At 50.5% G+C, this 12,910-nt stretch overlaps 1 protein-coding gene across 5 annotated transcripts in view; it reads right to left on the bottom strand.

The window, feature by feature from the left end:
• Window positions 1-12,910, bottom strand: part of ASAP3 (ArfGAP with SH3 domain, ankyrin repeat and PH domain 3) — a 47,399-nt gene that overhangs the window by 8,001 nt on the left and 26,488 nt on the right. For 4 of the 5 annotated variants that reach the window (XM_049696762.1, XM_049696769.1, XM_049696751.1 and 1 more), the window contains exons 4-12: window positions 11,611-11,685; window positions 10,383-10,432; window positions 3,961-4,072; window positions 3,642-3,727; window positions 3,120-3,195; window positions 2,849-2,935; window positions 2,562-2,671; window positions 1,607-1,676; window positions 1,212-1,299 (exon numbers count right to left, since the gene is read on the bottom strand). In XM_049696762.1, coding sequence (XP_049552719.1) covers window positions 1,212-1,299; window positions 1,607-1,676; window positions 2,562-2,671; window positions 2,849-2,935; window positions 3,120-3,195; window positions 3,642-3,727; window positions 3,961-4,072; window positions 10,383-10,432; window positions 11,611-11,685 — 754 coding nt within the window. The remainder of the gene's footprint in view (window positions 1-1,211; window positions 1,300-1,606; window positions 1,677-2,561; window positions 2,672-2,848; window positions 2,936-3,119; window positions 3,196-3,641; window positions 3,728-3,960; window positions 4,073-10,382; window positions 10,433-11,610; window positions 11,686-12,910) is intronic. The other variant, XM_049696771.1, reaches the window with a different exon arrangement.

Genomic DNA, 12,910 nt, shown 5'->3' with positions numbered 1-12,910 from the left:
TGCTAAGCTACCGTGGGCGGGTAATGACAGTGGCCAGCAGAGGGGGCAGTTTCTCAGAAGAAACCTCCAGAGTAGGACCCCAAGAAGGCCCTGTGTGTGGAGCCCAGCTTCCAGGGTCAGGCGAGGTTTCCCAGGGCACAGGACCCCCCCTCAGCTCACGGGCAGAGGAGCCTCTGAACCTACAGCCACCTCCCCTCCCAGCCCCACAGCCTCCCTTCGGGTCTTCCTGCTCCCCACCTCTCCCCCTCGTCCCCCAGCCTGCACCAGCTGCCAGATTGCTGGGCCAAAGGTTCCGCTCAAATCACGCCACTTCCCTGCTCCAAGGCCTCCCATGGCTCCCTCCTGCCAGGAAATAAGGTCCAAACCTTTAAGAGGCGGTCCCAGGCTTCATCTCCCACTACTGCTATGGGAACCCTGCACCCTGTCTAAACTGGAGGACCCACTCTCCTGGTTCCATGCCTTTCATCTCCTGAAACATCCTCCCCCAGACTCTATGTTCTGTGTCCTTCAAGGCTAAACTCCGAGAAGGCTTTCCTGATTCCTCACAGCAGGGCAGGCCTTCCCTCACTCTAATATATCTTTTTAAATTTTATTTATTTATTTATTTATTTATGGCCACGCCGCATGGCTTGCGGGATCTTAGTTCCCTGACCAGGGATTGAACCCAGGCCCTCGGTAGTAAGACCGCTGAGTCCTAAACACTGGACCCGACAGGGAATTCCCCGCCCACTCTAATCTCTGATGGTGCTATATCTGCACCTCTCTTCTGGACATTCCCCATCATCTTGCAGTTCCGGGTCCCCACCTCACAACCCTGCCAGCCAGAGCTCCCTGAAGACCAGATCTAGGTCCTTCTCAGCCTGCGCTGGCGGTCATGAAAATCCTGTCACTAAGACCCCAAAAGATGAAAACTGAACATTTTAAAGTAATAATTTTGAAAGCCAAATTACCCAAATCCATTTAAATATGCTTTACAGAAATACTCATATTTAATGTGGGGTGTGGGTGCATTTTAATGTTTAATGTGACATGGGGTGAAGCCTCTGAAAAGTGTCCAGACCTTAAGGAGTCTTATGCCTGCTGTAGCAACTATTTGATAAACACATGTGGAATTGGACACAGGCCCCTAATTGGAGCCTCCCAGGAGCTGACAGGTCTCTCAGAGAAGCCCTGGGCAGTTGCTGGGTAGGGAGGGGGCAGGGACTACTCACGGGTGACCAGGTCAAAGCACTTTTTCTCCTCAGGGTTTGGCCTCACTTGGCACGTCAGCAAGGTCAGCTTCACTGGTGGCCGGTTTATCTGTGCGAAGTTGGGGATGGAGGATGTACATGTTACCCTCTGGGCCTCCCAAACTCTTAGGCTTGTTTCCCAATCTGTTAAATGGGCATAATAATCATGTTCCAGTTTATGTCTCCCCTCTCCTAGCACCTCAAGGATGTGGAGTGTGAGGCTTTGGATCCCTTTCTTCCTCCCACAGGGGGTCTCCAGTTCCCTGGATCCAGGTTTGCAACCAGTCTTAGAGGGAGGGTTTGACATCTGTCTGCTCTGAACACCAGGAGGAGAGGATCTATCATGTCCTGAGACCACCCACCCCTCCAGGCCTCACCGTGCTGTGTGAGATGGTCAGGCAGCCATACTTGACTCCACACTTCCTTTTCTGCCAGACTCTTCGAATTCTAGGGCCCAGAGGGATAGAAAGACAGTCACTCAAGGCTCACACCTAATTCCCCTGTATCAGTGAACAGAGTCCTGGACCAGGACTCACTTCTTCACCTCTTCTGTCCCGTGACCCCTATGCCCCTCACTCCCTGGGCTCCCTTCTGCTGGAGGGGACACAGCCCTGCCATTAGGAAGCTCTCAGTCAGACAGCCCCACTCTCTAGGAATCTTTACTCTAAAGGGGCATGTGACCTTGGCCCTCTGAGACCTTCCAGTCTGATGGACGAGACAGTTCCCAACCTTAGGGACCTCCTAGTCTGAGAGGAGGAACAGGTTCTTGACCACAACAGATGAATTATGGTTAAAGACAAAGCAAGATAAATATCGAGCCCTCAAAAATAAAATTAGCAAATCCATGATCAAAGCTACTTGACACTTTTCCCGTAAGAGGTAAATATTAATCGGTTTAACAAAGGTATTCTTCTCTGATAAAAACCGATTAGTAAGTAAAAAAATTAACGGATTCCCATAAAGGCCTTTGCATTTCAGACTGATTTTTTTTTACACCAGGGAGCAGGGCACAGTCAACAGTTTCATTTCCAGGCAGTCAATATATTATAGAGATTACGGGTGAGGCCATGGAGACTGTCTAGTGCATGATAAGTGCTCAGAAATTGTTCGCTGCTGCTATTCTTCTTCTTTACGTTAAGAACAACCACCAACTTTAGCAGAAATTCACGAGCCCAGGATTCTGATGATTTTGCACTGCCAGAGTGGAGGGTCCTGGAACCCTCAGGGTCTACACAAATGATAGGAACAGTCCCTTCAGGCAGCTCACCCAACCCTATCATTTACTGGCTGGGTGGCTTTGGGCAAGTTACTTGAGCTCTCTGAGTCACTTACCCATCACTTTTCTTGTACAGAAAGCCCACCTTCTCTGTCCCAAACTGCTTGTTGCCTTGGTGCTGGTGGATGCTGTAGCCACCTCCTGAGTTCTTCCGGCTCAGAGTCTCCTGTTCCTCGGACATGCAAAGGAGACCTCAGGGCATGTGGGTGGGAAGAGCCCCAATCTGCAGGGGTCTCACTCAGGGAGACTTCTCAAGGGGACGCTATGGGGTCTTCCTTCTCTCCCTCCCTCCAGGGTAGGCCTTGGGAGTGGGCACTTGGTTGGGTATGATTCAGGAGCTGACTTCTCTGCTCTCAAGCTGCAGCGTCCCTCGAAGGGAGTCCCGGAGCTGGGTCAGCTTCTGTAGCTCCTCCTCCTGGGCTTGATGCAGCTATGGGACAAAGGGCAGCACCCCATCATCAGCCAGCGGATGTGCCAGGTACAGAGCCCAGACCCAGAGCAGCAGGGCAGTAGCCTCCTTGCTCTCTGGACAGAAACCAGCAATTCCACGGCCACAGATTCTCCCGGAAGGACAGGGGACTTGACCACAAGCTCAAGGGTGAGGCCCAACTTACTGCGTGTACTGAGGCTGCCAGCTTCTCAATGAAGGGGGACAGGCTCTGAGCAGCCTTCCAGCCATCTTGGAAAAAGCTAAGGGTGTGAGGCCAAACAAGGGACCAGAGAGAGAGATGAAATGAGAGGGGAAGTGTGGGAGAAGGTGCTCTAAAGGTCACAGGGCACCTGGGGGCAATAGAGTGTGACGGCCACGAGCAGGCACCCCGGAGTCAGAGTGTCTGGGTCCAGATCCCACTTCCTAGCTGTGTGACCTTAGTAAACCTGAGCCTAAATTTTCTCATCTATAAAATGGGGACACTAGCAGTCGCTGCTCACAGGGGTGTGTGTAGGGTACGTAGTGCTTGATACGTGGTGAGCATTCAATGAAGAGCAGCCGTGAAAAGCATTACCAATGAGGTACAGACACACACGGAAGCCTCAAGCGTCTGCCAGAGCCTGGGGATGGCCCTGTCCTCGGTTGCCTGAAGGGTTAAGGGGCAAGCGACCGTGGGGATGGGGGTGGCACACGGGGAGAAACCTACTTGTGCTGGGCGTGGAAGAACTTGATGAGGCTCTGCAGGAAATCAGGACCTTGCTTCATCTGGCTCTCCCCGGCTTTCAGCAGATACTGGGGAGAGGGCAGGGAAAGGTGTGTGATGCGAGCAAAGCTGAATCCTGGGCACAAGGGGCTGCCGTCCCCATCCCAGGCGAATCCTTTTGGCCATGGCTGGACCTTGGTGACCCCTCAAGGGCCATCTGGCAAGGACCTGGGCTGAGACTGGGACTGGGACCCCGGGGACGTTCAGGGATGCAGACAGGAAGACGCATCCCACCCCTCCCTCGGCCTGGGGCACCCCTTACCTCACACATGTGCAGCTGGAAGACGCGTCGCTCTCTCTGGGTGTCCTGCGCCACCTCCCCGGCACTCCCTCCTGTCACCCTGGCCCGGTCCCTCTCCTTCTCCATCCTGGCCCTAGGCCCCCAGGAAAGAGAGGCCTGAACAACTCTCACTATCCCCTTGCATGTCCCACCATCCCTACATGCTCCTGTCTGTACAGGCACACGAGAGTGAGGGGACCCTCCTCTGCGCAGCTTTGTGGTGGGGCTGGGGTACAATGGTCAACAGTGTGGATTCAGGGAATGTACAGGCTGGTGAGGGGGGAAGTCAGCCCCGTGAATCAAATCACAGCCTTGAAGAGAGCAATGGGAGAGTAAAATGGGGGATCCGACCTCATCCAGCTACTCAGGAAGTGATGCTGGAGCTGGGATCTGAAGTCAGAGGAAGCTAGGGCTGGGTGGGAGGATCAGACCACAGGACAGCCCGGAGGCAGGAGAGATCAGGGCTCACAGCGGAGACAGAGAGGGAGGTGGTTCCACGTGAGGTAAAGAGAGGCCAGACCACGCAGGGCCTGAGTCAGACCGTGTTGACGTTCTTGGTCTTTATCCCAAGAGCAATGGGAAGGAGTTGATGGTTTCTAGGCAGGGAGGGGATGGGCTCAGATAGGGCCAGGTGGGATTGGGGGTAACCAGTTCTGATTTTTCTGGAAGGGATTTAGGACCATGTGGGTTAAAAGACCACAAGGTGCCTTCATTCTTCTGAGCCATGGAGCTTCCCATTTAAAGCTTAAAAAACCTTGATTCTTTTCTTTGTAGGTGAAGACAGAAAGTGCTTCCCATCCTGTAGCTAAGAGTAACCTGGGCTTTCTCCCCTAAGGATCTCAGAGTTGGTGGTTTCTGTTCGTGGATGGGTGGAACTGTGTATAAATGGTTTCCTGGAAATCCCACACCCATCAGACCACCCACTCCCAGCCAGGAGAGTATTTCCAAATCTTGGGCTGGACGCATGAGACCGTGAATCCCGTGTAAAGGAGACAGCTTGTGTATAGTTTTGCTCCCAGTGGGTGGCAGCCCTGAGCGAAGAAAAGAGACGCGGGATAACCTTACATCTGCATTACTTCCCCTCTCCAAGCCCCAGTCTCCTCATCTGGAAAATGGGGACCTCTATCTGTACCCAGATGAGATGAAGTATGCAAAAGACTTAGCAGACAGAAGACACTACAGTATAATATTATAGGCCCCTTTAAGCTTCAGTTTTCCCATCTGTGAACTGAGGAAGCAATGACCCAGACTGAGTTCTCAGGCCCCTTCTGGTTCTAAAGTTCTAGACCTTACTGACGTCAGACCTCTGGAATGGTGTTTATTTGCAGAATCTGTCCCTGAGACCCAGAGGGCAGTTTCTCAACCTTGGAACTAAAGACATTTTGACTAGATAATCCTTTGCTGTGGGGGCCCTCCTGTGCATTGTAAGATGTTTAGCAGCATCCCTGGCCTCTGCCCACTAGATACCAGTAGCATCTGCCCTGTTGTGACAACCACAAATGTCTCCTGGGGGTGCAAAATCACCCCTGGGTGAAAACCACTGCTCTAGAGCAGAGTTCTGCAGGGTTTTTGTGTGTGTGTGTGTGTGTGTGTGTGTGTGTGTGGTTTTGTTTGTTTTTAATGGTTTAGGTTTTCCTTTAGGTTTTCCCTAAAGCTTTGTGATACCTCAAGAGGGAATCTGTGGCAGGGGAGTGGAGTTAGGTGAGGACTGACCCTGTGAACGGGCCTGGGGGTCAGGGCAGATGCTTTTTTGGGATCTGAAGATGAGCAGCAGAGAGAGAAGTGGTGGCCAGGCCTGAGCAACAATAAGCCTGGCAGCTTGCTAAGGAGGGCGGGAGACTGAGGGGGCAGAGCAGCTGGGAGAGGGCAAGGGCAGCTCCTGTCTACATTGTTACCATATCTGCAAAAAGTGAGAGGGACTTCCCTGGTGCTCCAGATTTAACAGACTCTGCGCTTCCACTGCAGGGGGCATGGGTTTGATCCCTGGTGGGGGAACTAAGATCCCGCATGATGCATGGCATGCACCCCCCCAATAAGTAAATAAATAGGTAGAAGTGAAAAAATAAGCTAAATATTTATCAACAGGAAGTAGTTAAATAAATGATGCTATGTGCACATATAGGAATACTATGCAGCTGTTAAAAAGGATGGGGGAAATCTATATATACTGGCGTGGAAAGAAGTCTGCTCCAGAGTATATGGACAAAAAGGAAGCCACAATATAGTACAGTGGCTAGAAATGTGGATTCTGGATTTGAATGGCAGCTCCCTCGATTACTTAATCTTATAAATCTTTCTAAGCTTCAGTTTCCCCATTTCAAATATGAGACTAATACTGCCTAGTTCTCAGATGATTTAATGCACTGGAAACATTTAGTACAGTCCCTGGTGTATGGTAAGCCCTCAATAAATGACAGGATTATGATGATGCTAATGATACTGATGATATAGTAATAACTTGATGATTCCCTTAGATAATTTATTTTTATTTATTTATGCATTTATTTATCTATCTATCTATGGCTGCTCCATGTGGCTTGTGGGATCTTAGTTCCCCGACCAGGGATTGAACCTGGCCCCCAGCAGTGAAAGCGCTGAGTCCTAACCACTGCACCGTCAGGGAATTCCCTAGATAATTTTTTTAGTGTAGCATACTTCCTATTTATTTATTTAACATTTTTTATGCAAGGTCTAGTGGAGGTTAAAGGACAGAAGCTACTTAGCTCAGGATGAAGATAAGCTGTGAAGTATGATACATGGCCTTGTGAATTACCATAGCTCTGTCCCTCAGCCTCAGCTATGGTAATTTACAAAGATTTCCCTACAAAGTCTGAAATAGTCACCTGAAATGACCTGATACACCTCAGACTAACAGCTGGGAGTGCTTTCATTCCACCGCACACAACCCCACACAGAAAATAGCAAATCCCATTCCCTCCCTGTCCTCAAAGTGTGACCAATGTTTCATAAACATTTCAAATGTTAGGAATATTTTTATTTTCTTTGAATGGAGTTGCAGCAGGAATGAAAAGTGCTGAAAGGCTAGTTACTAAGAAGACAGAGATAACTGGAGGAGGGGATCACAGCCACAGTCTAACACTATTCAGGGGATGAGGAACAGTTACCAGTGGAGTGAGGAGGTCAGTGGGGAGGGAGATGGGAGAGGAAAGGAATCAAAACGAATTATGCATCTGCCAACCTGGTACCTTGAACCACCTCTCCTGTGATGCCTTTTCCAACCACCCTTCCCTCCACCCCAAAACTGCCTGCCTGTTCTGCCACCTCTGTGCTGATGCCTTCATTATAGCACTGTCACTTTGTATTTTCATTATTTTGGGACCCACCTCCCTTCTTGCTTACAAACCAGTGGGATCCACTAAGGCAGGGATTGCGGTGATATTTTTTCCCTCACTACTTACCTATAAATTGGGGATAATAGCACCTTTCCCTTCCAAGATGAATAACTGATGACAGATGTAAAGAGCTTATCACAGCAGTTGGCACAAAGGAAGCTCTTAAGTAAGTATAAGTATTAGCTGCTATTATTAATAATTATTTTTAAGTGCTAATTTTGTGCTGAGTGCTCTGCTAGGCCCTTCACACACTAAAGCAATAATCTCATAAGGCAGGAATCATTACTCCATTTTACAGATAAGTCACTTGTCCAAGGCACACAGCTGCTAAGTACTAGAGGATATGAAGCCAAGTCAGCCTGATGCTAGAGCCTCAGGGACAGCAGTGGTAACAAACACTGTGGCTCAGCTTTGTTCCATCCCTTCTTCCCTGCCTGGTTCCCCCAGCCGGTGACAGTCACAGTGTCTTTTCTGATAGATCACGGTCAGGGACTATTTTCCAAAAGATGAAGCTGAGATCCAGAGAAGGGAGGTAATTGCCCAAGATCCCAGGCTGGTCGGGGAAATGCTAGGAGCAGAGGTCTGGGCTCTTGCCTCTGAACCCCTTGCTGTGTTATTCTGGCCCCAGTTCTGGCTCAGAAAGATGGCCAATAAGTACGTGTTGAACTGCAGTGCCAGGTGCTGTATATGCACTGCACTTATTTCATCTCCACATCAACCCTGCAAGGTATCGTTGGCCCCATTTTTCAGGTGAGGAAACAGCCCTGAAAATGGAACAGCCTAGATAACTGTGTCCCCTGCACAGGGCCTGGGATGCCTTCCTTAGCAGCCCCAGGTGGAGAGGGAGACCCCCTATATGAACAACCAGGGGGTGAGAATCCCGGTGGTATTCAACAGATACTATCAGGGCCCTTGGGCCCTTGCAGTTGCTGCCCAGACTGGTTTGGTTAAGAATGAGTTTGGAATTACACAGTAACGCATGGCTCGCTAATATCTAGCTATACCTGGAGCCCTCATAAAACGAATGTACACAGACACCTGTGCCAGGACATGTAGCTCGATCTATGTTATAGAAGCAGGAGCCAGGAGACCACTGGAAGAAGAAGGCCAGACTCAGAAGTCCTGGGTTCTAGCCCAGGTCCTATCGATAACTCACTGCGTAACCTCCGACAAGCCCCTTTCCCCATTATTACACACAGTCTTTTCTTTAAACGAAACCTTACAGGCAAGATCAATATATCAATCTGGCAAAAGCAGAGCTACTTGGGGAAGGTCAGCAAGGTAGGGCTTATTCTTTCTATTTAGTAGATGGTGCCCTGAAAGGCTAAAAGGCTAAGGGCTTAGTCAAGGTCACTCAGGAAGATGAAGACCATGTGATCACACATCAAATCAGAAAGAGAAAGATCACCTGCCTGCCTGTCCACACCCCTCCCTAGGCCTCTGATGAGAACAGATGGCCACGCTCATCACAGCTCCCACACCCTTCACCACAAGATCTACACCCACGGCGGGAGTGTAGATGGAGATCCTCATTGCGGGGGAGGAGTTTCGGCCTCCTTCAGACTCAGGGAGTTCCCCGTGGTGCTGGGAGCTTGAGGAACAATAAAGCTCAGGATCTACTTCTTGGAAGGATTTTACAGAAATAATTATGGGCGGGAGCAAGGATTTAGTTCCAAGGATGCTTCCCCAACAACAAGGGTAGATTAAATACATTGTGGATTATGCATATGTTGACACAGTGCACCCATTTAAGTGACGTTGTATAAAAATATGTAATGATGTAGAAAGATGGTCACAGTGTATTTTTAAGCAAAAAAACCCCAGTATGATTATTATGATCTTGGTTTTGTAAAAATATTTCTTTATATATAGAAAAATGACTAGAAAGATGTTAATACTTTAGGCTTGGAAATGAAGGATCTTCTTCCTGGTTTTTGGTAGTTTCCCCTCCCCCCGCTTCCCCCTTCCAACCCCCGGCCTCAACATGCCACTTGTGGGATCTTAGTTCTCCGATCAGGGATTGAACCTGGGCCACAGCAGGGAAAGCACCGAGTCCTAACCACTGGATCACCAGGGAACTCTCCCCCACCCTCCACTTTTTTAAAATGATGAAATTACAGTGCTACACACACTATGTAAAAAAATTCTAACAATAGAGAAGTACTAGATATTCCCCCACATGACCCTCATCTTCTCCTAGAGATAATTAAAAATGTTTCCTCTTCTACTTCTCCATATTTTCTAAGTTATTCATAATGAACACATATTGCTTTTGCAAAATGCAACAGAAGCCAAAATTTTACAAAGAAGAGCAAACGGTGCCCTGAGGTACAGTGGGCCCAGCTGGGTCCTGGCAGAGGGCTGGGGCCAGGACCTGAACAGAGTTTGGCAGGCAGAGCCCGAGGAGTTCCTGCTCAGGGGCAGTTGGTTACTGGGTACCTGGGACTCCTTCTGTCTCCCTAATGTCCCAGTAGCTAGGGAGAAATCTGGAGTATTGTGTGTTGCACACAAGAGGCCCGGGTATGGCCTTTCATCCTCTGTGTCCAGCTAAATGTTTATAGATACTGCCTGGTGCTGCAGAAACAGGATCAACGAACGTGAATCCCAGCTCTGCCTCTGCCTAGCTGTGTGGCCTCGGGCAAGTAACTTAACCACTCTGAACCTCTAATTCCTCCTCTGATAATTGGGATACTCATATCTCCCTCACAGGGCTGGGTGAGTGTGAGGATGGATGTCTGGCACATGGAGGTGTTGAGTAAATGGATGCTCCTTTCCATCTCTCTGCCCATGTCTGGCACCACTGAGTCTCTGAGAGCAGCAGCTTGGGGTCCCTTCACAATAGCTCCCCTTTAGTCATCTCGTGGTCCAGCCCCCAGACTCCCGTCAGGCCTGGGCATAAACCAGCCCCCATAAACATTTCTAGAGAGCGAGGTGCCATGTGCTTCTGGGTGACGTGCCCTGGCAGCACTTAGGTTCTTCCCCATATCCAGCCTCCCACTGCAACAGAAACACTGCTCTCCTGGACAAACCAATCTGGCTGCAGCCACTTACATTTTGGCTTCGTAGTCCTTCCATGCCTTCTCCAGTTGCTTTTTGGAATCCTGTAGTTCAGAAAGAACAATTTGCCCGAAGGGGCTCTTGGGGTCTGGAATCTACAGTACACTTTGCTACCATTAGGGGGACCCTGCACTTGCATGCTCCCCTGTGCTGCTCAGAGCCACAATCCAACCCCCCCGCTGCCCACATAGCCCTGACTGCAAACCTGACCCCCCAAAATAGACCCAACCAACCCCATTTCTCAGAGCTGAGCCGCTTCTTCCAACTGACCTCTTCCCACAGTTGCCAGTAATCCGTTTGAATTGGTAGGCTCAGGCCTAGGGTACTGGGGAGATTTTGGGGGGTCTGCCCTGAGTCCCCTCCCTTAGAAGATGGAGATCACCATGAGGAAAAGGATGGAGGATAAAGATCAGAATCCTCCCCTAACTTTACCCCACTGTTTTCTCCTGCCTGGTACTTGCTCACCCTTTCAACAGGAAGGTACAGGTGGAGGGACATATGCACAGAGAGGCTAAGAAGTCTGCCTGAGGCCACACAGCAAGCCGGAGAGACCTGGCTTATCCCTGGCCTAGTTTGCCTGGGCCTCATCCAGCAGGCTGCTCACACGCTTCAGAACAGCCCCCCTGCCCCCACCCCTAAACTTCCAAGGTGCCCCAGTCTACCAGGCGAAAAAGCTGCTGGTCTGGTTTGGGTGGTTCCCGGGGCGAGGAGGAAAGCCTCTGTGGGGAGAACCTCTCAGGGGCCTTCTGGGGCAGACTTCCCAGGGAGATTATTCTGTTACTCTCTTTGAGTTCTACTTTGCCTCTAGCCAGGAGCTGCCTGCTGCAGAGAGAGCAGCCAAGCATGGGAGTCAGGAGGCCTGACTCTCACACTGGCTCCTCCACTGACCAGCTGTGTAAACTGGAAGCAGGTACCAAACTCCCTCAGCCTCAGTTTCCTCAACTGCAAAATGGGGATAACAGCACCTACAGGACCCCCGCCTCATTGGGTTGTTGTAAAGGGCCCAGGCAGACAGTAAGTCAGCCATCCTAGGCTCACCCCAGGGCCAGGTCCTCCTGTCATCCTGAGGGTCAGTAATGTGGGGTCAGCACACCCACTGTGACAGCCTCGCTTGGCTTCCGTCCTCAGCCCAGCCTTGCCTCCCCTGTCCTCTCCTGCCCACCCCTGTCTTGCTCCATCCCACCACCTCTGCACTCCCCCTGCTGCCCATGTGGAAACTCACCTGTCGCCCGTCCCTCAGCTGCCCCTTCAACAGACTGTCCAGGGGGAAAGAGACAATGTTGTTCAGGTTCTGAACCTGGAAAAAGCAGAGACCCCCATACCCCCCTTTGGGTGACTGTCCGTTCAGCCCCAAGGGGCTCAGGGTACGGTGAAGCATCACAAGGCCAAGGACAGCACTGGGGTAAAGGAGGCAGGGAGAGAAAGACAAGAAGGTGAAGGAGTACAAGGGGTGGCAGGGCCGGCCTCCTGTGGAAGCTCTTCCCCTTCCCTGGCTAATCCACCTTATCACCTCACTGCTCAATCCACGGCATCCATGGTCTGCCTGTCTTTGTCCCTTTGCCAGAGGGACACCCTCACCTCTCCTCTCTGACCCTCTGAGGTCCACCTGTAGCGCCATCTGTTGTTTCTGTCTGGCTAGTTCCTCGACTCCCCTTATAATGTGGGGAACCCATTCCCTATGGTCACATGGGGTGAACACAGGAGTCAGAGCTGACCAGAGTGCCCCACCCTCCGGCTACTGTGATTGGATCAGAAACAGGCACATGACCCAAACCAGCCAATCAGGATACTTCCTGGGACTTCTCTGCCAAAGTCACGGGAGTAAGATTGTCTTTCTTCTGTAAGGTGTGAATCTGGGCCTGCCCACTGAGCAGAGACAGAGAGAAACTCTTTAAGAGAAAGAAAAGGAGCCTAAGACCAGCTGCATACCTGGACTTCCCATTACAGGGGCCAGTGAATTCTCTTTTTAAAAATTAACCTAGGGAATTCCCTGGTGGTCCAATGGTTAGGACTCAGCGCTTTCACTGCCGGGACTGGGTGGGCCCAGGTTCAATCCCTAGTCAGGGAACTAAGATCCCACAAGTTATGTGGCGTGGCCAAGAAAAAAAAAAGATTGAAAGAGAGAAAAAGACATATAAAAAGAAAAAAATTAACCTATTTTGAGTTGAATTTCTGTCATTTGGCAACTCAAAACAGCCTAATATTTCAGCCCACCTTTCAAGGTATAGCTCAGGCCTCCCCTCCTCCAGGAAGCCTTCCTGACTACTTCCTCCTGTGGCCTATCCTGACCTCCCCTTTTCTGAGCCATGGCAGCCCTAGGCCTCTGACCCAAGCCACTGGGTCCTTGAGTTTGTGCCACACTGCTGGTCTTGCTTGCTGTCATTTCACATCTCAGTTCCTCGACTAGGCTGTGACTCTCCGAGGCAGTCTGACTCTTCCCTGTGTCACCAGCCCCTGGTACACCACCCACCACCGAGGAGATGCTCAGCAAACACTAGTTTGACTGAAACAAGGGGAGGAGA

Source organism: Orcinus orca, chromosome 1 (assembly GCF_937001465.1).
Source record: "Orcinus orca chromosome 1, mOrcOrc1.1, whole genome shotgun sequence".
Taxonomy (NCBI): Eukaryota; Metazoa; Chordata; class Mammalia; order Artiodactyla; family Delphinidae; genus Orcinus; species Orcinus orca.
The sequence above is the reverse complement of the archived record's forward strand: the minus strand, read 5'-3'. Positions and strand labels throughout refer to the sequence as shown.